The sequence below is a fragment of the Hyperolius riggenbachi genome, chromosome 2, assembly GCF_040937935.1.
Source record: "Hyperolius riggenbachi isolate aHypRig1 chromosome 2, aHypRig1.pri, whole genome shotgun sequence".
Classification (NCBI taxonomy): domain Eukaryota; kingdom Metazoa; phylum Chordata; class Amphibia; order Anura; family Hyperoliidae; genus Hyperolius; species Hyperolius riggenbachi.
Window position 1 is genome coordinate 93990721 of NC_090647.1, and position 24892 is coordinate 94015612.

Genomic DNA, 24892 nt, shown 5'->3' on the forward strand with positions numbered 1-24892 from the left:
TTTTCCATGCATTGCTATGGCAATGGGCATTACACACGTAGCATAATGCACATTACAGTAGCAAACCTTGCATTACCATGTACTGCAGATTTTGCTAACTGTGCAACACGTGGTACTCTGCTGGCGTAATACTGGTAATCTTGCCACACCCTGTCTGTGCACAGCAATATTAACCACTTTGCTTCCAGACCTTGTTTCCCACTTCTGGACCAGAGCAGTTTTGACCGTTTAGCGATGTCCATATTTGATCAGAAATCACTTTATCCCTACTTAAAACACAGAAATGAAATATATATTGTTTTTTTTTTTTTTTTCCAAGACAAACTAGGCTTTCATTGTATGCCATTTTATCCCTCGAACAATTTTGTTTTCTATGAACTGTAATGGGGAAAAAATAGAAAAAACACATTATTTCTCAGTTTTACCAATTCCAGCTTATAAATAAAAAGTGCCACTGTAGATAAAAAGCACACATTTTGTTTGGCTATTCTTACTGCTTATCACAAAACTTAGATTATGTTCCGGTCACAATTTATGGTGAAGATATTTGATTCTGAAATAATGCTGCAGTGTGTATTTTTCACTATAAACTGAGAAAATAAAAGTATTTTGAATGGTAAAAATCAATCTCATTAGCTCAGGAAACATATATTCCTGTTCACCAATTAGTGCTGCATCAGATAGCACCAGAAATGTGCACAGGAACAAGCCCAATCCTGCACAGCACTGCTTCGGCTACAAGACGTATATCTACTGACTTGTGGCTTAGATGAAGTCAGAGGCTGTAGATATACTTTTGTGGTGGATAAAGTGGTTAAATAATACTTTACAAATTAAGACTTGTGAGAACCAGTTTTGAGTTAAATGAATACAATACCACCAACAGTCATTCCTACCTACCATTAGTGTTGGTTTTCAAATTCAGGATATTGAATTCAGAAATGATGCCAAACACCACACTTCAGCACTGCAGCAAGTGGACAGCACCACACTTCATGTACCTCCGATACTTCCTCCTCCTGGCTTGTAAGGAAGAAGCATCCGAGTCACATAAAGTGTGATGTAGAGAGCAACCCTGTGACTCTCTCCATTACCTTGGGTGCTGAAGTCCAGTGTACAGCATTATCCAGGTATCCGAATGAGGAAACACAGATTTGAATACCAACACTGTTCACTTACTTACTCTTCACGTGACTCCACTGCTTCTTCCTCCCAATATATTTAATCCACTGAAAGGCATAAAGCAGTGTCAGTGGACAGGCCAGGATTCTATCTCACCAGTCTCTGTATTCTGTTTAGCTGGGTTTTGGCAGAAAGCTGACATCGCTACTTTTCACTATTTGTTCTTTTTTTATTACGTGCAGAAATTGTGTTTTTACTAGCTCACATTATTAGTTCAACCCCGATATTGTCACATCACATAGGGAACAGAACTGTTTCAGCACATCATTATTATTAGTATTGCAGTTAGCATATTACCGTTTCCATGTTTTAGGTGAGAATCTCCTCTTGGATAGGGTATTCCTTCATCAATGACATTACATTTTACTGACCCTCCGGGTCTCTCTAGCTGCCCGTATTTTTGCTGAATTGGTTAAGTCGGCAGCCGCGAGGATTCAATTCCCTGTAGATTATTTTCACCTGAAGCCCTCTTTTTTTGTTTCTTAGCCTTTAGCCCCTTGCTACATCTATCATTTAGGATGTGACAGTATGTGCTGCAGAATTTTGACTGATTGTGGCAGTGCTTGGCATCTGTCCCTTGTATGGATGAAACACTTGTCCTCTTTTATGTTTCATCCATTGTCCTTTTTTTTTTTTTTTTTTTAGATATTTTCTTAGGAACGTTGTCTGATGATCACACACAGTTATTTTTCTCTGTTATACATAATAGCGCATACGAGTAACTTGAGGCAGACATAGAGGCTGATGCACGAAGGTGCGGTAACACTGCTGTGCGCAGACAGCGCAGGGAAATATTACCGTTACTACCGGCAGCGGGTTACCACGAGTTACGCTATCAGCATGACCCTCAGTACTCAGTACTGTAAGCGTTACTACGGTAACACGCTTTAGTCCAATCGATATTGATGTAAACTCTTTAAGCAAGTAATTAATAATGATAAAGGGTACCGGTATATGTGGCCCCAAGTACCACTCGCATTTAGTGTGGTTGTATCAAAAAAATGAATCAGACAGTGATTATGGAGAGAATTATTGCAAACAGATGAAATACCGTACTCATGACAGCTTTTTTGGGAAATGCTCTTCTTCTCTATCCCTTAGAAGTGAACACTAAATAATAGAATTATAATTCGCCATCTGAAAAATATGTTCCAATTTTAACCAAATGGCACCACAGCTCTTATATTAAGAAGACTACAACTGAAATAATATGTTGTAGGTAAAACCTCCTACTTAAAGGGATACTGTAGGGGGGTCGGGGGAAAATGAGTTGAACTCACCCAGGGCTTCTAATGGCCCCCCGCAGACATCCTGTACCCACGGAGCCACTGAACGATGCTCCGGCCCCGCCTCCGGTTCACTTCTGGAATTTCAGACTTTAAAGTCTGAAAACCACTGCGCCTGCGCAGCTGCATCCTCGCTCCCGCTGATGTCACCAGGAGAGTATTGCACAAGCCCAGTATGGTCTTTGGTCTGCACAGTATGCTCCTGGTGCCATCAGCGGGAGCGAGGACACGGCAATGCAGGCGCAGTGGTTTTCTAACTTTAAAGTCAGAAATTCGAGAAGTGAACTGGAGGCGGGGCCGGAGCATCGGTGAGTGGCTGCGCGGGCACAGGATGTCTGTGGGGGGCCATTAGAAGCCCCGGGTAACTTCAACTCATTTTCCCCCGACCCCCCTACAGTATTCCTTTAAAGGAGTTATCAGGCAAAAAAAAAAGTTTCACTTACCTGGGGCTTCTACCAGCCCCATGCAGCCATCCTGTGCCCTCATAGTCACTCACTGCTGCTCTGGTCCCCCTCCGTCAGCTCGTTTAGTATTTGCCGACCTCGGGGTCGGACGGGCCGCATTGCGTACATTTTTGCCGACCTTGGGGTCGGACAGGCAGCATTGCGTAAAACTGTATGTGTTAATGTTCCTGCATCAGCGGAAATGCGTAAAAATATACGCAATGCGGCCCGTCCGACCCTGAGGTCGGAAAAAAGTAAACGAGCTGACGGAGGGGGACCAGAGCAGCAGTGAGTGACTACGAGGGCACAGGATGGCTGCATGGGGCTGGTAGAAGCCCCAGGTAAGTGAAACTGATTATTTTTTTTTGCCTGATAACTCCTTTAATGTTATGTTTCAAGCTCTCTCTGTACAGTATAACAATGTGCTTTCTTTTTATCTTCAGAAATATTTTCCTTTATACTGTATTGTAAGTTTTTATATACTGTTTTGATAAGCTTTCAATAAATGATATTGTTGAAGTAAAAGATAATGATAGGATTAGCGCAACGGTGCATTGTGATTAATTGGTTACAAAGCCAATTTAAATAATCTGTTGTTATTATATTATTATTACTATACTATATATTGTTTAGATTCCAGAGGATGTTATGCATACGTTTCACATAGCGTGGGAGTAATTCTTATTACAGCAGTAGATGGTTGCAGACCGTTATACGGCTGTAGTAGTGTTTCAGCTTTGACGTACTGTACTTGATGTTGTTTAATGTAATCAGCTCATTCAAACGTTTACGGTTTGCACATGTATGCTAGTTAACTCTATCTGCTGAGTTCTATAAATGTGGTTGAATGTATTTTCTTTTATTTATTAAATTTTTAGTTTTTGCTTAACAAAAACTTTACCAAAAAAAGAAAATCCCTTTAGAGCAGTTGATCCTTGCCATCTCTAGAGGGTGCTGCATGCAGATCGAGGACTGCCTGTGTATTTGGGCGGAATGTACAGCCTTTCTTCTGTCTTTCAGCAGCACATAGTTATGACTGCTCTGCAAACTTGAATTATGTTTTAAAAAAAAAAAAACCTAAATGTGAGTGTATTTAAGTACACATATATTTTAAATTACAGTACAGTATGGTTGTGACTCACAAAGGTATTGCTGTTATTTTTTGTGGTTTTCCTATGTTCTAAACCTTACATTTGGCATATATATATGCAAAAGTTTTAAATATTTTTCTTCAATATTTTAGGTGATTACCCCGCTCCAAGGGCGGTGCTGACCGGCCATGACCATGAAGTTGTCTGCGTATCAGTGTGTGCTGAACTGGGCCTTGTCATCAGTGGAGCTAAAGGTTAGTTTGCTATATATTAATAAAGTGTAGGTCAATATATTTGTAAGAAGTATAGGTCACTGTGCACACCACCCTATTAAATGTTGTTAATTAAACAAAACGCACTTGTAGAAAATGATGCAACCCAAATAAAGGCAGTGAAGGTAGTTGGTCCCACCACTTAAAGTAAACCTATCTATTGCATTTTAAGTCTTCACTTTAAAGTGGTCTGAAACGCAGCATTTCCTCTTTTGTTCTAAAACATTATTTACAGTATAAAATCTACTACCCAAAAAAAGTCTGTAGCAGAACAGCATTCGAACAGTTAAACACAGCGCTTTGCTCTTAAAGAGAAACTGTGACCAAGAATTGAACTTCATCCCAATCAGTAGCTGATACCCCCTTTTACCTGAGAAATCTTTACCTTTTCACAAACGGATCATCAGGGGGCTCTGTATGGCTGATATTGTGGTGAAACCCCTCCCAGAGGAAACTGTGAGGACCATGGTCCTGGCAGTTTTCTGTCTGTGAACCTCGTTGCATTGTGGGAAATAGCTGTTTACAGCTGTTTCCAACTGTCAAAAAAGCAAGCAGCAGCTACTTCCAGTGACATCACCTGCCAGCAGTAAAAATGTCACCATGTGATAAATGTCAGAATATAAATCAGGGAGAGGAAAGATTTTACAATGGGCAAACACTGACTAAATCATTTATACATAATTATTGTAAAAATGAAGCATTCAAAGAGGAGATAACATTATCTTTTGTTTACATTGCTTTGTATGCTACAATTAGTATACAGCCAGTAGTGAGCTGACACTGAATTGCACACTTTATAGAACCAAAGAGGTAGAAAAAGAAGCTGCTCCACCTCACCACATATCGCTGTGCTGTGTGTAGAAGTGTGCAGGAGACAGGAACACTACTCCTAATGACCATATGAAGCAAAGTTGTCCGCACCCCTTTATCGTATTAAAAATCCATATCTTTATTCGATCATCATTAAAATGTACTACAGTGGTACATGGCAGCACAAGAGCTGCTCTTATGCTTCCATTTACCACTGTTGTACCTTTTAATGATGATCGAATAAAGAAATGGAGTTTTAATACGATGGAGTGCGGACAACTTTGCTTCATATAGAACCAAAGAAAGCTGAGAAGTGATCACTGGAGACATTATAAATATAGCAGCTATGCAGTAAAATACAATGGCAGCTTTCAGAGCAGATAAACTGTACTTTGGGGATTTGTGGACAAATGTAAATGACAACTGTATGGACTGTATGGGTAATTAAAAGTAGGAAGACTCATTTTTATTGAATGTTTTGTCAGAATTTTATCCCACTTTAACATCACAATACATACTAGAAATTATTTTAATTAGTAAAATGTAGCTCTGATGGTTGGCAATGAAGCTCATGATCTGCCTCAAAGGAGTGTTGGGAGAAATAATTCTATCTATAATAAATGTTATACATTCAGAGACAGGAAGAACAAAGCTATGCACAGTGCATGCCACTAGGAGAGTGATAGTAATGACCTGGTTAGGTCAATCCATGCCTTCACCATGGTGGAGCCACAAGAGCGAGCACTTTATTTTGGCATTAGGAAATAAATATGGCATTCTCCATATCCCTCTCACTTCAATCATTCTTTAATGCTAATTTGTTCCCCTCCACTCTGAAAGGCCGCTATAAACCACAATCAAAGCCCAAAAGTTGTTCTAAACCAGGCATGGGCAAACTTGGCCCTCCAGCAGTTAAGGAACTACAGGTCCCACAATGCATTGCAGGAGTCTGACAGCCACAGTCATGACTCATAAAAGCAAATGCATTGTGGGACTTGTAGTTCCGTAACAGCTAGAGGGCCGAGTTTGCCCATGCCTGTTCTAAACTCTCAATACACAGTATGTATTCTACTTCCCATGTAAAATGTTTTTGGTTAGCTGTTTAATTGTGTATTATCACTTTTATTATTTTGCATAACCTTTTTTTTCCTGTAACTTGCCCAAATGTGTCAAGCAAGGGTCTAGTATACAGTTCAGGAGAGTTTTGACGTGTATGCATGTTTTGCATGGACGTGCATATATGTCATTACTGCTAGGGAGGTTTTTATTTCACTTATTTCACTAATATTGGCTGCTGCATAGCACCAGAGAAGATATTGGTGCTACAGAAATCATTAATATTAAAAATATCTTAAACCTTTTTTTTTTGCCTGGAGTTTGGCCTTAAAGCAAACCTGAACTGAAAATAAAAAGTCAAAATAAACATACACACAGGGTCAGATTTACCATAAGGCACTGTAGGCAAGTGCCTACAAGGGCATGATGGTAGGCAGCTAGGCAAGGGAATGAAGGGAGAAGTGACAGTGGGCCGGCCAGCACACTTGCAGTGCTGGTTTGTAGGTTCATGGAGGGTGAAGTTTAGGGTGCCAAAACATCTGTGCCTATAGGCTCCTGTGATGTAAATCCGAGCCTGCATACACACATCATATTGACATTCCCGCGTCCTGTTTGTCCAATGTGATGGATGGAATTCTCCGTCCTCCATTTTGAAATTGGCAATTACCCCATAACCGCTTCCTGGTCAGCACAAACTGTAATATCGCCCACTTGAGCCATAGGGAAACATGGACATTACTTTGTTCAACAGTTGTCATTTCAGTTGTAACTAACAGCAACTGATATATTTCAGTTCTGACAAAATCTTGTCAGAACTGAAAGGAATTGTTGTAAGAAGAAAATGGTGAGCTTCTGAGAGTACCTCACAAAAAAGTCGGTATGTAATATTAAATTGCAGGTACATCATGTGTTTATTTTACTCAGTTCATGTTCACTTTCAATTATAGGATGCAGTAAGAATATTCCCTGTAATTCATTATTTTAGCAAAAAGTGTACATGAAAGGGTTTGTAAAGTTAGAGATGAAACTATGAGGACATACTTCATTCCCTTTAAAGTACACTTGCACTGAGAAGGTTATGGAGGCTGCCATTTTTATTTTCTTTTAAACAATACCAGTTTCCTGGCATCATGCTGATCATGCTGATCTTTCTGGTCAGTACAGTCTGATTCACTTAACTAAAATAAGCATGCAGCTAATCCAATCAGACTTCAGTCACAGCACCTGATCAGCATGCTTCTTCAGGGTTTGTGGCTAAAGGCCCATACACACGTCGGATTTCCGCGAACGACGGGTCGTTTGAACGTCCCGTCGTTCGCCCACTTAATCGGGCGTGTGTACAGACTGTCGTTAGCTTGATAAGGGTAAGTTTGAGCGATCCGCCAACCCACCCTTATCAAGCGAACGACAGTCTGTACACACGCCCGATTAAGAGGGCGAACGGCGGGACGTTCAAACGACCCGTCGTTCGCGGAAATCCGACGTGTGTATGGGCCTTTAGGGTATTTAGAGGTAAAGGTTCAGCAAGACAGCCCTGCAATCTGCATTATTTAAAAGGTAATAAATATGTCAGCCTCAGGGGCGTAACTATAGACCCCGCAAGAGATGCAGTGACAGGGGGGCCCAGAAGCCCCAGGGGGCCCTGTGGGGGGAGAAGTTTATTTTCCCCTTCCTGAGAGACTGACAACTAAGGGCACGGAGAGAAAGTATATTTGCAGGCTTGTCTTCTGTACTCAGTGGTGTATCAATAAGTGAAACAGAGGGTGCAACCGCCACGGGGCCCCTGGACCAGACTGGCCCTCCTTCACCCACTGTATTAGCTGTTCATTGGTGTTATGTTAGTAATGATCACTTCAATATCTGCTTTGAATAGTGCTAATCATTAACAAATGATGTCCACAACTTACGAACACCCACCTTATAACTGACCCGCTGATATGACTGTCCTGAAAATGTGAAATTTGAATTTGTGGAAATATTTTTCAAAAAGACCTTGCAATTTTTGAGAAATGGATTTCAATAAAGTCAAAGAAAAAGGCTTTATAAACTGGTAAAATTACATTTTGCCATGGTACACTGAGGGCGCAGGGGGACAGAGGTGACACAGTGGGAGGGACAGAGGGGGACACTGAAAGCATGAGGAGCCGAGGTGACAAAGAGGGGGATAGAGGTGGGGCGAGGGGACAGAGAGGGACACTGAAAGCACAGGGGAACGGAGGTGACACAGAGGGGGACACTGAAAGCACGGGGGGACAGAGGTGGCTTAGAGGGGGGCACTAAAAGTATGAGGGAACAGAGTTTACACTGTGGGGGACAGAGATGGGGCAGGGGGGCAGAGGAGGATACTGAAATGTGCCAAAAACAATTCCTGGTACAACCCCCGTTGTACTTGGGGAAAATAAATGATTCTGATTCTGAAAGCACAGGGGAACAGAGGTGACACAGAGGGGGCACTGAAAGCACAGGGGGGAACAGAAGTGGCACAGGGGGGCATAGAGGTGACACAATGGGGCACTGGAGGAACAGGGGGACATAGAGGAGGTACAGGGGACAGAGATGGCACAATACTTCGACTTATGGACAGATTCAGGCTAAGAAGTGCCCTGTAATCATCATCCCTGGATCATCACAGGAATTCCCACCATGCTGTGATGTTTAGTGACTGCTTCTCCCTCCCTACAGTTCTTCACATTAACCTCTGCGATTGCTGCTTCCTTGAGCAGTGGTGGAGGAAAGGCATTCTGATGAATGTTCCTCCCTCCCCATAGCTTGTACAAGATATTAAGCAGGCTGCTGGATTTACATTCATTTTCTCAGATGATTAGCTTACAAGCCATTTTGTCCCTGCCTGACACAAGTGAACACTCTAAGATCCTTTGATTGGATTTTCTCCTGAGAAGGCTTTGGTATATTTGGTTTCATTTAGTGTGTTTTTCTAAATAAAGAGGACAGATGTCAGAAGAGCTTCAGAAAATCTCCCGATGGCACTTTATACCTAAGCTGCTAGTGGCTTTGATCAGGGTCCACCTCCTGTATAAGGGGACACGCCTGTTAGTGTCTTACCTTAACAGGCAGCCCTGCTAAATCTCTTATAAGCCTGCTCACTGTACGCATTTGCTTTAATGGCATAGTCGGTCTATAATTTATTTTGTTTCTTTGGCTGTCTGACATGAATAAACCCGTGTCGGACACAAATCTATCTGTAACCTTAACTTAATACTTGGCTGATTTTTAATGAAAGTTGTTTTGCTTTTAAGCCTTTCTTCATTTTTTCAGCTTTTTACTGAAATTCACAATCATACTGTGTTATTTGTGTGATAGTTTAGAGACATGTATTAGTATATCTTTAAAGGGAAAATATAATTTGTTTTAGCATATTTGTTGTATTTATTGTGTTTTGAGTATTGCTTTGCTACTCCATTAGAAATAGCTAAATCTGCATACACACACGCTCACTGTTGTCCGTAGCTATCAGGAGCTGATGGGACAACAGTTCCGGGCAAGAGTGTATATAGACATATTGTTTAAAGTGGCATCAAACTCTAACATATCATTCAATAAAATGCGTTTTCCTACTTTTTGTTACCAATACAGTTTTCATATTTGCTTTTGTGCACACGTACTATCGTCCACTAATTACAAGTTCCAAAAGTGCAGTTTATCTGCTCTGAAAGCTGTCATAAGTTATTCCACAGCTGCTGTATGTATATATTATAACAATGTACCCAGTAAGAATGTCTTCTGTGTACACTTTCTCAAACACTGCTAGGAATGGCTAGAATAGTGGCTGATAAGAGAACAAACAGGATAATTTAATCCCTTCTTCAACTTCCACATCGACCTAAGCTTCCCACTAAAGAAAAAAATGCTGTTTAACTATTTGAATGTTGTTCTGCTATCAGTTTTTTTCTCCTGGTGATAGGTTTTATGCTGACAAGCATCTTTTAGAGCAAAGAAGAAAAAGTTTCAAATTACTTTAAAGGACACCTGTAGCCACCCAGGGAAGAAAAAGTTATACTCACACCTTAAAAAATTGAAGGCTCTGAATCTCTTAGAGCCTTCCTTGTCCTCTCTATCTCCTCATTCCTTGCCAGGCCCCTGTTCAAATTCCCCACCACCTGCATGTTTAGGTCTCCTCGGAAATCCTCGGGTCCGCATTTCCCTCTTGCAGAACTTGGTAGGAGTTTTTATTTAGTGGTAACCTATATTTTTCTTTTTTATCTGTTCTGTTCAGTTCACATTATTTTTTCTGAATATTTTCATCAGGTGAGTATGAAATATGATCTGTGAATATTCCATATGTTAGTATAGCCACCACTTCAGGGACCCATAAACTGTCTACAACAAAAGCTGGTTGCTTGACACCCATTAGGGATTAATATTTTTTTCAGGCCACTCTTTTAACCCTCCCCTTTTTCTTCTGTGCTGATCAGTTTCCTTTTTTTTTTACTGCTCCCCCCTCTTTTAAATTGACACTCGACTCCCTTGTTATCAGACATCAGTTAAGAGCATTAAAATGTCTGGTGGTAAGTAAATGTCAGAGTTACTGCTTATTGATTGCTTACATAGCTAAGCAACTGTATGGTAAAAGCACATCGGAGAGACAGGAGGCATAACATGGGCTCAGTTATTGTGCTTTTGGGGACTCTGCAAGATGTACTCTCCACAATATTACAGACCTCACTGTGACTTGTTTTCAGATGCCGAATGACTTTCTTTAACGTGCACTCAGGAGTGAGTAATCCACATTTCATTGTAGGAACAAAGGAGTCGATCACCCATAAACGGCACATTTTCCTTACATCTGTGTTCTCACTTTTATAGACAATGGAGGTCTGCCGGGGAGATTCTTGTTGTAAATATGTGTCCGACATCCTTCCTAGCAGCCCATTGACCTTGTCTGAATATCCTACAATTTGCTTTGAATAATTTAGCTCTGTGTTGTGCTCCGCAGCAGTGGCTACTGTGTTTGTATTGACGTTTGCATCCAAACATATGTGCCGTCTTCGACCACATATTAAGCTCGTTGAAAGGTACATCATAGAAGGATGTCACAACCAGGCCCAGCAGATGTCACTAGCTCATATTAAGATAATTGATTTTAAAAATCTGGAGAGTGGCATAGAGGAAATCTTTTTTTTTTTTTTTTAATCTGTTGATAATTTCATGCTTTAATGTATGTGTTCTTTACATTGCAAGTTAAACCGTTATTACTTTGTGATTATGTGACTTTTTCTCATATTCAGTCCTTTTAAATGCAATTTGCTCTGCTTAATCGATGGACTTGTTTTAAAAATGGATTGAAAAAGAATGGAGGTGTGGTCTATGACAACCAATCAGATTTATTTTTCCAGTCTTTTTAAGGGGATCAGTTGAAAAGAGTGCGAGATGTGTCCTGTTGAAAAGGGCGCCCGATATAATAGCCGTCGTCGGAGGCAGCCGCTATGCAATCTGCAGCTACAAAGAGTTAAAGCCCTTTTCAACAGGACATTGTCGTGCATGTCAGGGTTAGGCATTGGCAGGGTTAGGTTGGTTAGGGTTTGGTACCACTGGGGGAGGGTTAAGGTTAGGCACCACCATGGGGGTAGGGTTAAAGTTAGGCACCCCTGGGGGGGGGTCTTAGAATTAGGCATAGGTAGAGGGAGGTTTCTGTGTGAGAGTAGGGAGGAGGAGATATGTACTGCATATATGTGTGTGTGTGTGTGTGTGTGTGTGTGTGTCTGACTGTCTGTCTGTGTAAATATATATATATATATATATATATATATATATATATATATATATATATATATATATATATACATACAGTACAGACCAAAAGTTTGGACACACCTTCTCATTCAAAGAGTTTTCTTTATTTTCATGACTATGAACATTGTAAATTCACACTAAAGGCATCCACACTATGAATTAACACATGTGGAAGTATATTACATAACCAAAAAGTGTCAAACAACTGAAAATATGTCATATTCTAGGTTCTTCAACGTAGCCACATTTTGCTTTGATTAATGCTTTGCACACTCTTGGCATTCTCTTGATGAGCTTCAAGAGGTAGTCTCCTGAAATGGTTTTCACTTCACAGGTGTGCCCTGTCAGGTTTAATAAGTGGGATTTCTTGCCTTATAAATGGAGTTGGGACCATCAGTTGCGTTGTGGAGAAGTCAGATGGATACACAGCTGATAGTCCTACTGAATAGACTGTTCGAATTTGTATTATGGCAAGAAAAAAGCAGCTAAGTAAAGAAAAACGAGTGGCCATCATTACTTTAAGAAATGAAGGTCAGTCAGTCCGGAAAATTGGGAAAACTTTAAAAGTGTCCCCAAGTGCAGTCTCAAAAACCATCAAACGCTACAAAGAAACTGGCTAACATGTGGACTGCCCCAGGAAAGGAAGACCAAGAGTCACCTCTGCTGCAGAGGATAAGTTCATCTGAGTCATAAAGCCTCAGAAATCACAGGTTAACAGCAGCTCAGATTAGAGACCAGGTCAATGCCACACAGAGTTCTAGCAGCAGACACATCTCTAGAACAACTGTTAAGAGGAGACTGTGCGAATCAGGCCTTCATGGTAGAATATCTGCTAGGAAACCACTGCTAAGGACAGGCAACAAGCAGAAAAGACTTGTTTGGGCTAAAGAACACAAGGAATGGACATTAGACCAGTGGAAATCTGTGCTTTGGTCTAATGAGTCAGAATTTGAGATCTTTAGTTCCAACCACTGTGTCTTTGTGCGATGCAGAAAAGGTGAACTCTACATGCCTGGTTCTCATCGTGAAGCATGGAGGTGGTGGTGTGATGGTGTGGGGTTGTTTTGCTGGTGTCACGGTTGGGGATGTATTCAAAATTGAAGGCATATTGAACCAGCATGGCTACCACAGCATCTTGCAGCGGCATGCTATTCCATCCGGTTTGCATTTAGTTGGACCATCATTTATTTTTCAACAGGACAATGACCCCAAACACACCTTCCGGCTGTGTAAAGGCTATTTGACCAGGAAGGAGAGCGATAGGGCGCTGCGCCAGAGGACCTGGCCTCCACAGTCACCAGACCTGAACCCAATCGCGATGGTTTGGGTAAGCTGGACCGCAGAGTGAAGGCAAAAGGGCCAACAAGTGATAAGCATCTCTGGGCACTCCTTCAAGACTGTAGGAAGTCAATTTCAGGTGACTACCTCTTGAAGCTCATCAAGAGAATACCAAGAGTGTGCAAAGCAGTAATCAAAGCAAAAGGTGGCTACTTCGAAGAACCTAGAATATGACATTTTCAGTTGTTTCACACTTTTTGGTTGTGTACTATATACTTCCACATGTGTTAATTCATAGTTTGGATGCCTTCTGTGCGAATCTACAATGTTCATAGTCATGAAAATAAAGAAAACTCTTTGAATGAGAGATATTTCCAATATTCTATTATACAAATTAAGCTGAATTCAGTAGCTGAATTTCTTTGATTTTGCCAAATTCTTCTATCAGCTATCTCATGCACCCATTTCAATGGGCTCCTTTATTAAGTGTACGCCTTTTACTAGGGACTGTACTGGCGGTTCAAAGTAAATTAGCCACATTTTAAATTTTCACTGTATACAGAAGGCGATTCCTATTTTAATTTTGTAAAATGTTTTTCATTTCAAAATGGTAATAATGAGATTCCGCACACTAGATACAGGATCAGTTAGTTTATTGTCACAATGTACACATACGAGGATTATGTTGTATATTCAGAGATTTATGTTGTATATTCTTCTGTCTGAATACCTTGACAAATGTCAACAATCGTCAGTTGATGAAGATAGTATGCATATCACCTTACGACAATAAACTAATTAATGCTGTATCTAGTGTGTAGAACCTCATGATTACCACTTGGAATACTTTACATTTGGCTCCAGCACCTAGCAATTTTCATAAGGTGTGCAATTCTATCGACTTCTCTTCATTTCAAAATGGTGTACATTTTGAATATAAATAACGAATACCTTCATAAAAGTCGTCCAATAACCCACCTGTCCCATTCTGACGTTGTTTGGAAAATAGGCACTATGGTAAGACTTAGGGAAAGGGTAGGGGAGTGCTTCCTAATGGTGCTTATACACGGATAAATAAAAATGATCGATTTTCCTTTTGTTCGACTAAAATTATCGAATTGAAAATAATTTTTTTTTTATCAAGAAAAACTAATGATTATCCAGTTTTTTTCAATAAAAATCTGATCGGACATGTTGTAAAAAACTTTATATTCGATTTATTTGAAATTAACCAATCAAATTTTTTTTTTTACCATGTATGGGCACCATTAGAGACACTGAAAGGAGAATTCTGACATGTTGCCATGGCAAACCTTCATTGTTCAAGTGTTCAGAAACAAGGGACTTTACACTTCATAGCGCTGCATGTGGCAAGCTAAACAATGCATTTCTTATATTGCAGAAGGTCCATGCTTAGTCCACACCATTACTGGAGATCTACTCCGAGCGCTAGAGGGACCAGAGAATTGCCTGTACCCACGCTTGATATCCGTTTCCAGTGAGGGTCACTGTATTATATACTACGAGAGGGGACGGTTTTGCAACTTCAGCATTAATGGCAAGCTTCTGGGCCAGATGGAGATCACGGATTCAACCAGGGTAGGTGGTTTGTTTTTGGCCTCTTCAAACTAAATATAAAACAGAAACAGCCCCAAGAATCACTAGTTGGAAACTCAATGGCACATCTTATTGTTAAATATGTTTAACTGTCATTAAAAGTGATAGATTAGGAAGTATGTACTCAAATACAAATAAAACCTTCATTAAAATATTGTGATAATTAATATATGACTAATAAATCAGAGTAAGTACCAATAAATCAGAGTAGTTACCAATATTGCAGAATAATTCTTATTTTAGATTGCTTCTTTAAAGGTTTTCTAAGAATATTTTCCTGCAGGAGCTTTGTATTAAAATAAATCTTTACTGACAATAAGGGGTTAAAAGGCACCCAAAATCTATAAAACTTAGTTAGAAACAACTAAAATATAAAGGGAAGAGGTGGGTCACCTCTAGGCTAAAGACACAAAGTTTACCTAACACTGACAATGCATTTCATGGGCCTCTGCCCACTTCTTCATTCCAGTAGCAGTGCAGTGTTCTCCCCCAAAAATTTTCAAGCCGGGTGGCATAAAAAATTAGCCGGGTGGGGCGAGATGAGAGAATGCACGGCCCCCGCTTCTCTGCACAACTGTGCTTACAGCATAGGAGGAAGGGAGCCGATGACACCCGGGTGCTCACCCAAACTAGCCGAGTGGAGCACCCAGCTAAAAGAGCCTGGGGAGAACACTGCAGTGCCAAGTAATCACAAAGCCAAGCTCCAAGTGCATCTCTTTACTGAACATAGACTTAATAGAAGATTAGAAAAGCTGAACTCTTCTTCATAACATCCACTAGACTGGGTCAGCTTTGTTCATGGGCTCCAGTATGACGAAGGTAGAGTGGAGTTTATACATACAGTTGGTGCATATTTCAAGGCTTTCCATGCAAATATGAAATTTATTCAGATGTACGTTTTCTGTAAAGTCTTAAAGTAAAAATAAAGTTTAGTCCTCCCACCCTGCCCTGCACATAGATGGTGCTATAAGATATTTGCTTTTCTTGCTCCTACATCACATTACAGTAGTCTTTGAACTTTCCTTGAAATCTTGTTTTTTACATCACCACTTCTTCTCCCATGTGACCATTTATGACCCGAGCAATTAGTTACTTAGGCAGTATGCACATTGCTGGTGGTGAGGGCCGTTGTGTACTCAGGAAGTGCAGCGGGTTTGGTGGTGCAGGAACCAGAGAACAGTAAGATTAGTGAGGCTAAACAGTTTATGGTAGCAGCTGTGTCCTGGAAAGGGATAATTTGCATATTTAGTAGGTGTGCATTGTGGGTAACCACAAATGTTCATTTATAACTGAATTATTGCAAATTTCCTTCTGTTTTAAGAAGGCAATTACACCAAGTACCGCAAAGTAGGGGGGATATTTTACTCCGTAAAAAGTTAACAAAAGCAAAAAGTTTCAATAGTGCTTCTAGAACTGAGTCCGCTCTATGCAAAATAAAGCTTTGAAAGAGATGCCAGTTCTATGTCTAGTCTGATATGGTTCTTTCCGATGAAATTAAACTTTTATCTAATGCATACAATGCCAATGTTGTACAGTATGTGAAAGGAAATTATTATGCACATGAAGTCATTGCAAATGTTGTATATCAAATAGCTGTGTACAGTACATAACGGGATATATCATATTGCCCCAAGGTAGCTCTTTGACTTTTTTCCAGATGGAAAATAGCCCAGCCACTGAATCTTCATTTTTATGTGCCGGCTAATCTTTGTGCCATGATAATTAATGCCATTGAAAGCATTTGTGAATGAACGCTATGTTCTGTCTCATCCAGGCCATTCTTCTGAGCAGCGATGGCCAGAACCTTGTGACTGGCGGAGATAATGGTGTTGTAGAGGTCTGGCAAGCTTGTGATTTTAAACAGCTCTATATTTACCCCGGCTGTGACGCAGGCATTAGAGCGATGGATCTGTCACATGATCAGAGGTAAGTCTTTAACTTCATTATACTTCAACTTTTACCTAGATAAACCAGGTAAAATGCATAGATATGTCCCAAATTCTTATTTTTAACCTCCTCAGTAGGCGTCGTCCATGAGATGCAAATCGAGTTGATGCAGGATTAGGCAAAATTTGTATGCAAATTTATGCATCTTGAAAATAGACCAATCGAATTTTACCTCAGCAGTATTTGATTGGTTCATTTTTAAGCTGCATACATTTAGATACAACATTTGCATATTGCTGCATCAACTCGAAGTTATTTGCATCTCATTGATCATCCCTATTCCTCAGTACCAAGCTACACAGCCACTTTTAGGTCCAAAGCGGGTTTTTTTTTTTGTTTTGGTTTATTTTGACCCTGTGATCTCTCTCACTGAGAGATTAAACACAAGGGGTATCCTCCATGGGAGATAGTTAAGTGTAACTTTTAATTTAAATGGTATTAATGCCAAGGATTAATGGCAGTCAACAGGGGTAAATATCAAGGATTAGCATGAAGTAGGGACCCTATAGGTGTTTATAAGAAGGAGTAAGATGACTGAAGCTACACACTTCCTAACATCATGCTAGGACATAGATTGTTGCAGTGGCCCTAAACTAAACCAAACATGTTCGCTTCAATGACCAAGGCTTCATCAGGGGAAAATTAGAGTGCAAGTGCAAGACCCATAATGTGCAATATTATTATAATATTATATACGTTTCTCCCAGAGTAAAACACACTAGCAATTATGTTTTTCTTATGTTGCTGTAATTACTAGTAGGTAGTAATCAGCTGACAGACCTGACATATTCTGGACTAGTCCATCTGCTCATAGGAGATTATTAGGATTATCTTTTTTCTTTACAAAAGCACTCCCTTCAAAGGATTTATACAGAGATGTCAACCAGCTTCTCTACTTGTTTGCACATTATTTTGGCAGTTGGACTGAGCAATTGTAATCCAGAAAAAGCGTGTGTGAATAAAGAAATAACTGAGATGAGAAAGGATGAAAGGAGATGAACTAGTCCAAAACGTGAGAGTTCTGTCAGATTAACCACAACATAGGGAAAAAGTAATTTATTGTGCATGTTACTCTGGGAAAAAAAATGTACATTTATATATATTAATTTTTAATTTAACAGTTTTTCACGATATTGGTCCTTTAAAGGTAAATTAAGCCAAATTAAGCCAACACATTTTTCTCCAGGCAGTCTGACTTGAAGACTGTGAGAAGAGGATGAATTTGACTAAATTCAGGGCATGGTTTATATTCCATGAGAAATGCAGTAGAAACTATTGGTTGGGTACGGTGCTCTGGGAAACCTCAAGTGATTCGTCTTGCAGTGTCATGTATTAGTCCCGATCATTTCTACACAATTAAGACAACCACAGTGTGAATATAATTTAGATCCAACATCGTAGGTTTCAGAGATATAAAGGATAATGCAGTGCTGATAAACAAATGAGTAGCAGAGTAAAATAATCATGAAAACAAAAACAGTGGATAGAAACATCCCATATATCCGTACAGAATAAAACTGTATAATACAATAACAAACAGATTATTAGAATAAAAAAGTGTTGAATTAAATCAAAGCAGCCTGTCACACATTTACTGAATTTTTTATGCACACATTGTATCACATTTATTGTAAAGCCTCGTGCACTCGCTAAATGGAACCCAGCTGAGGTGGCCTATAATGACCGGCTCTGCTGAGAATCCAGCGTGTGAATCCATTGGAATGTAAACAAAGATACTGTTATCTTCAGTCTGGATGAGGATTTTAAGTTGAATAGCCTTTACATGGCATGACAAGGTGCTGTTTAAAGCTGTAAGGAATCTTTCAGAGCAAAGTAGAAATGCTGACTTTCAGACCACTTTAAGTTAATCAGCTTTTCTCCTTTTTTTTCTAATTTACTTTTGCAAATATACTAATCTATTCTTTTTCTGTTCCTGCTTTTAGGACCTTGATCACTGGTATGGCTTCTGGTAGCATTGTAGCGTTTAACATAGATTTTAATAGATGGCATTATGAACATCAGAACAGATACTAAGAGTTGATGACTGAAGTGCCGATTGCCAAGTTTTCATGCTGAGAGCACAAGCGCTGCAGTTCCAAGGCGTTGTTGTCACCTCTAGTGGAAAAGCAAGTCTGCATTGAGCTCCTCCGTTGTACATTCCATTACACCCAGCAATAGCTGTACATTGTAATCAGCAACACCACTTTCCATTGTGTGTTTATTTCTTTTTCACAACTGAACACCAGCTGCTAAAGGCTCGCTTGTATCATGCATACTCTGACGATGAGTCTCAGAGGTCTTTCAATTTTCTTTCTTTTTAAAAAAAATAACAAAAACTGGCGAGACACACTATGGAAACAAGACTTTTGGTCGTTTCGGAGAAGATGGTGTGTCCAGTTGCCATGGTATTTAGTCCATTTTATCTTTCATCCCATTTCCAGCCTCTTTTCAAGCTGTGAAAAAAATAAAAAAATGAAGAAAAAAAAATGTTTGATACTTTGTACATCAGATGCACATCTTTAACTTTAAAAGGGATACTTTTGTAAAAGTAAAACCTTGTATAAAGAACAAACAAACAAAAAAAAATGTTTCTTAGTTTTATCGTGAAGCTAAACTGTGCTTGTACTTAAAAACATGACGGAGCAGATCTATCTCGAAAGCATCAAAAAAAAAAAAAAAAAGGAGGCGGCTTGCTTTAAAAGGTTGACTATTTGGTCTGTCCAATCCTTTTAACATTGACACCAAAATATGCTGTGCACTTTTTTGTTTTTTTCTTTTTACCCGTTCAACATCGGAACCCATAAACCTTCGTAACGTAGGGATATGAAGCCATGGTTTGCCATGAATCTCTCACCTTTGCTGTAACTATTTTATTTATGATCATTATGAAAGAGAGACAAGGCAACAAATATATGCCCTGGAGTTTCCCCATAAAGGGTATTTATTTTTCACAGTGCCGAGTTATTTGAGTTTTTAAGCCAACAACTGTAACTTCACCATTGACACATAGAGGTCCTCAGAGAACAGAGAATTGTGTTTTTAATTTGATTAATCTGCTTAAGCTATGTTAAAAAAATAAATAAAAAGTAATAGATTGGTTTTTATCTATGAAGGTGCAGCAATGGCATCACTCAAAGCCAAAATCTCAGCATAGGACACAGGCAACGCTGTGTATTTTATGCTGCCGAACTGGTGGCTGTCAAAATTTGCTGCACAGTGTACTGTTAAATCGACACATCCAGGGGTCAATCCACTTGTTCTTTCTTTGTATATTTAGTGACTGTATTGTCATAGATGTACATATTGTGTCAGTAGGGCTATGAGGCATGTAACAGGAATGTAATTTTTTTTTCTCAAAAATTTACACTCACTCGCAGTCATTTATTTTAAGAAAAAGAAACAATGTCAAATAAAATTTGTATTGGCACTTTGCACCAGAAACATATCATTATTTATTGATGTGATTAATTATTTGTTCATCACCTTGTATTAGTATGTTTTACCACTGAGTTTCTTCTACATTGTTGTTTGTATTTAAAATCAGAGGGAAAAAAACTGAAAAAAAAAAGACAAAATTGGATTCCGGGACTTTTGCGGAGTCGGCGTAAATATTAAGTTATTCATCACCAGTCTGTAAGCAATATCTTGAGTTGTAGATTTAGAATTTGGAGGATATTGAAAAACCTGGAAGACCGGTTCATTTCATCTTGAAATCATGGTGAAATATTTTGGATATATCAATTCCTTAAGCTATTGTAACCATGTTTTATTGCAAAGATGTAAAATATGCCAGATGTGTTCAGTTGGAAATAATAAAAAAAACATAAAAAAATTGAGGAAAAAAAAAAAGAAAAAATAAAATATGCAAACTATGAACTTGTTCTTGTGGCTTTTGTTTTCACTGATAAATATGTTTCTACACCTCTTTATTTATGACTGTACTGCACAAAGGACATTAGGACCCATATTCAATTAGATTTTTCTCCAAAGTTTTCTCGGAGATAATTTTTCATCTTTGATTTAAAATAATTTTTCAGTAATTGAAAAAGTATCATAATGTAGGTTAAAAGTACTGTCAAGATTGCTTGCTGGTAGCTAATGCATATTGTTAATTTGGTTTGAAAATTCCACATTGAAGAAAACTTATGGCCCGTACTCACGGGCTGCAAATGTTGCCTGTCGCCAGCACACATGAGCGTGTGGGCGACAGGCCGGCGACAGCTCCTCGCCAGGTCCCTCCGCGTACACACGCGGAAGAGGGACCAGCGGCGAGGCGGAAGCTGTCGCCGACGTTCCTCCTCCCTCCGCCGGAAGCTCCATATACTTTAATGGAGGTTGCTGTCGCTAGTCCGCGTACTCACGCGGACTAGCGACAGTTGCGTCGGGGGTGCGGCGGCGACTGTCGCCATGCGATTGAAACTTTCAATCGCATGGCGACATGAGCGACGGGCGACAGCTCGGGGTGCGCGCGCGTGTAACGGCCCATACTCACGGGCGACAAAAGTCCCTCGTGAGTATGGGCCATTAAGGAGAAAAAGTGAATTAAATAAGGGCTGAAGTTGGAAGACATGGACTTCTGGTACAGGATATTGGTTACACAGATTTTGGTATGTTCACCATGCACTAAAGTAAGTGTTCCAAGTTATCTCATTTGTTGAAATTCATATTTAAAGACACTTTTTGTTTGGGGGGGGGGGGGGGGGTTGGTGTCCCAGTTTGAAAGATAGTGTGACATCCTTTTCTACCCTAGAAAAAATGCCTCATGATGATAGTTTTAATTAACTTCTAGAATAATTACCGTATTTTCCGCCATATAAGATGCTCCGGGATATAAGACGCACCCAGGTTTAGAGGGCAAAAACCGGGAGAAAAAAAATGTAAACTAAGCCTGGTGCATCCATATTTCAAGAGCGTCTTGTACATGACCTACCCCAAATGTTGTCCCCCACGTGTCCTCCTATGTCCCAATGTCCCCATGTCTCCGCCTGTATCCCCCATGTCTCGCCTAAGTGTCCTCCTGTCACCCCCAAGTGTCCTCCTGTCACCCCCAAGTGTCCTCTTGACACCCCCAAGTGTCCTCCTGTCACCCCCAAGTGTCCTCCTGTCACCCCCAAGTGTTCTCCTGTCACCCCAAGTGTTCTCCTGTCACCCCCAAGTGTTCTCCTGTCTCCCCATGCCTCCTTCTGTCTCCCCCATATGTCCTCCTGTCCACCCCCAAGTCACCTCATGTCACCTCCCCCCAAGTGTCCTCCCATCACCCCCATTCCTCCTCCCTTCTCCCCATGCCTCCTTCTGTCTCCCCTTGTCCTTATTTCTCACCTCTGTCCTTATGTCTCCCCCATGCCCTCCTGTGTCCATGCCTCCTCCCCGCCTGCCTCTCCTCCTTGTCTCTCTGTGACCCTCCCGTGCGTGCAGTGGCAGCGGCTCACCTCCTCCATCATGCCCACGGCGATTGAAGACAACCGGCTTCTCTGTGCACCTTCCTCTAGTGGCACTAGAGGAAGCCGCACAGAGAAGCTGGATGTCTTTAGTCGCTGCGGGCTTGATGGAGTAGGTAAGCCGCTGCTGCTGCTCGCATGGGGGGGGGGGGGGTGACAGAGAGACAAGGGGAAGGGAGAAGAGGCAGGCGGGGGGAAGCCAGGCACAGCAGGTGAAAAGGCAGGGAATCCCCGATGGCGGCAGGTTGGCAGTTCATATCGGCGAGCGTTCGTAAGTCAGGGATTCCCTGCCTTGGGCGTATAAGATGCAGACACTTTTTCTCCCTATTTTTTGGGAAGAAAAAGTGCATCTTATATGGTGGAAAACACGGTATACAGGCAGTTCTTAGAAAATTGCCTTGAGTAAGTCAGTGGAACATTAGAAGCTTCTGCAGTTTATTTCTATTAAGGGACAAAACGTATGAGTAAAAATGCTATGTTTAACCTTCCTGGCGGTAAGCCCGAGCTGAGCTCGGGCTATGCCGCCGGAAGGCACCGCTCAGGCCCCGCTGGGCCGATTTGCATAATTTTTTTTTTTTGCTGCACGCAGCTAGCACTTTGCTAGCTGCGTGCAGTGCCCGATCGCCGCCGCTACCCGCCGATCCGTCGCGCCGCAGCCGCCCCCCCCCCCAGACCCTGTGCGCTGCCTGGCCAATCAGTGCCAGGCAGTTCTATGGGGTGGATCGGAATCCCCTTTGACGTCACGACGTCGGTGACGTCATCCCGCCCCGTCGCCATGGCGACGGGGGAAGCCCTCCAGGAGATCCCGTTCTTTGAACGGGATCTCCTGATCTAGGATCGCCGGAGGCGATCGGAGGGGCTGGGGGGATGCCGCTGAGCAGCGGCTATCATGTAGCGAGACTTTGTCTCGCTACATGAAAAAACAAAACAAAAAAAAAAAAAAAAAGATTTGCTGCCCCCTGGCGATTTTTTAGCAAACCGCCAGGAGGGTTAACCGAAACATAATATTAATTTTCTCACCATTGGCGGCATTCATTGGCCTTCTATTTTCCCGTGTGTTGGATAGTTATGCCCATCTCCATAAACACAAGGTGGGGAATGAGCCCCTTGTCTTGTCCATGACATGGAAAAGGGGGCTTTGCAAGAGGGCCGAAAAATGTCTGCCCCCTGTTGCTGAGCCCCTCATTTCATGGGCAGTGTGAGCTGGTATTGTTCATGTAGTGGAGCTCCGTGCTGGCCCAGCCATTCTCACAATACCAGCCTAAGGTCCTGAGCCCACTAACGCAGTTGTGCACAGATGTACGCAGTTGTGTCCGCTTTTCAGCATCTGTAACATTGATGGGTTGCTGAAAAGCGGACACAACTGCACACAACTGAGTTAGTGGACACCGGCCCTAATAAAGCTGAGAAGTATGCTGTTTGCTTGTTTGTTTTTTAATTTGTTATACAAATATTAGGAAATATATATTAAAAACCATAAATCGGGACAAATAAAGAACTACTAAAGCATTAGGCAACAAGTGATGTATGGTGCTGAAGAAAGCTCACCAAAATCAATGGAAATTCTCTGTAAATACAGCCTTCTATTGCTCAAGCCAATTCATTTAACTTAACAGATAATCTGCACATCACACAGGCATTGTAATGCTAAATTGACAGAAACTCCGTCAATACACTGTATGCAATGCAGGGTAGTACATGTAGCAAGTTTTCTAGTAACTGAAATTCAATTAGGCCTCAGGACTCTATACAGTATGCCTCAGGAAAGTTTTGAAGGACATCTGGAGTGAGAAAAATATGGAGGCTGCCTTATTTATTTCATTTTAAACAATACCAGTTGCATGGCAGCCCTGCTGGTCTATTTGGTTGTAGTGTCTGAATAACACCAGGAACAAGCATGCAGCTAATCTTGTTAGTTCTGACAATGTCAGAAACACCTGATCTGCTGCATGCTTGTTCAGGGTCTGTGGCTAAAAGTATTAGAGGCAGAGGATCATCAGGATAGCCATGCAACTGGCATTGCTTAAAAGTACTGTAAATAAATATGGCAGCCTCCATATTCCTCTCGCTTCAGTTGTCCTTGTAGTATACAGGAAAATAATTTAGGACAGTCTTACGGTACCTTTATTTGGATAAATTAAGTAATAATTTATTGGACACCAATACAAACAATGCATTTCTTGGGATTCACCCGCTTCTTCGGTGATGCTGCCTAGATTTTTATAGATGGTTACATGTTAATCATATTTCCTAAGTTTGAGTTTAAAATTCATCCTTTAACAGCATAAAATAGTGTGTGCGGAAGTTGAACTTTTAGATCTGTTTAGAAAGCTGTGAATGATCAAATTTTCTTAAGAAGACGTATCAAGAAATTAATTTTGTTCAAGAGCATTCCGAGTAATAAAACAATGCGAACAGCCATCTGAATGCAAATGGTTGGAAAGGTCAGAGTTGAATTACATAATCTTTTAATCAAGCAGCCGAAATCCAAGTGTCCTTCCTGAAGCTCTGTACACTGACAATGTGTTGAATGGCAGAGTTAATTTCACTTGACAGTTTGCCAGAAGCCATTCATTTAAACTTTTTATTTTCTTTCGAGCATGTTAATTTATAGATGACCTTATCAGTGAACTGCCCAAACGGATAAAAACAAGCCACAATCAGTGCTGCAAAACAAAATGCTGTAGAGCGCATGGCATCCTCTAACAATTTGGCATCACA

The 24892-nt window shown here is 40.7% G+C and overlaps 1 protein-coding gene across 9 annotated transcripts in view; it reads left to right on the plus strand.

Moving 5' to 3' along the window:
- Positions 1 to 20565, plus strand: part of NBEA (neurobeachin) — an 866760-nt gene extending 846195 nt beyond the window's left edge. For all 9 annotated transcript variants that reach the window (XM_068267062.1, XM_068267067.1, XM_068267066.1 and 6 more), the window contains 4 exons: positions 4155 to 4256; positions 14572 to 14768; positions 16561 to 16712; positions 18677 to 20565. In XM_068267062.1, the coding sequence (XP_068123163.1) occupies positions 4155 to 4256; positions 14572 to 14768; positions 16561 to 16712; positions 18677 to 18767 (542 nt within the window). In that variant the 3' untranslated portion in view covers positions 18768 to 20565. The remainder of the gene's footprint in view (positions 1 to 4154; positions 4257 to 14571; positions 14769 to 16560; positions 16713 to 18676) is intronic.
- Positions 20566 to 24892: the final 4327 nt, after the last annotated feature.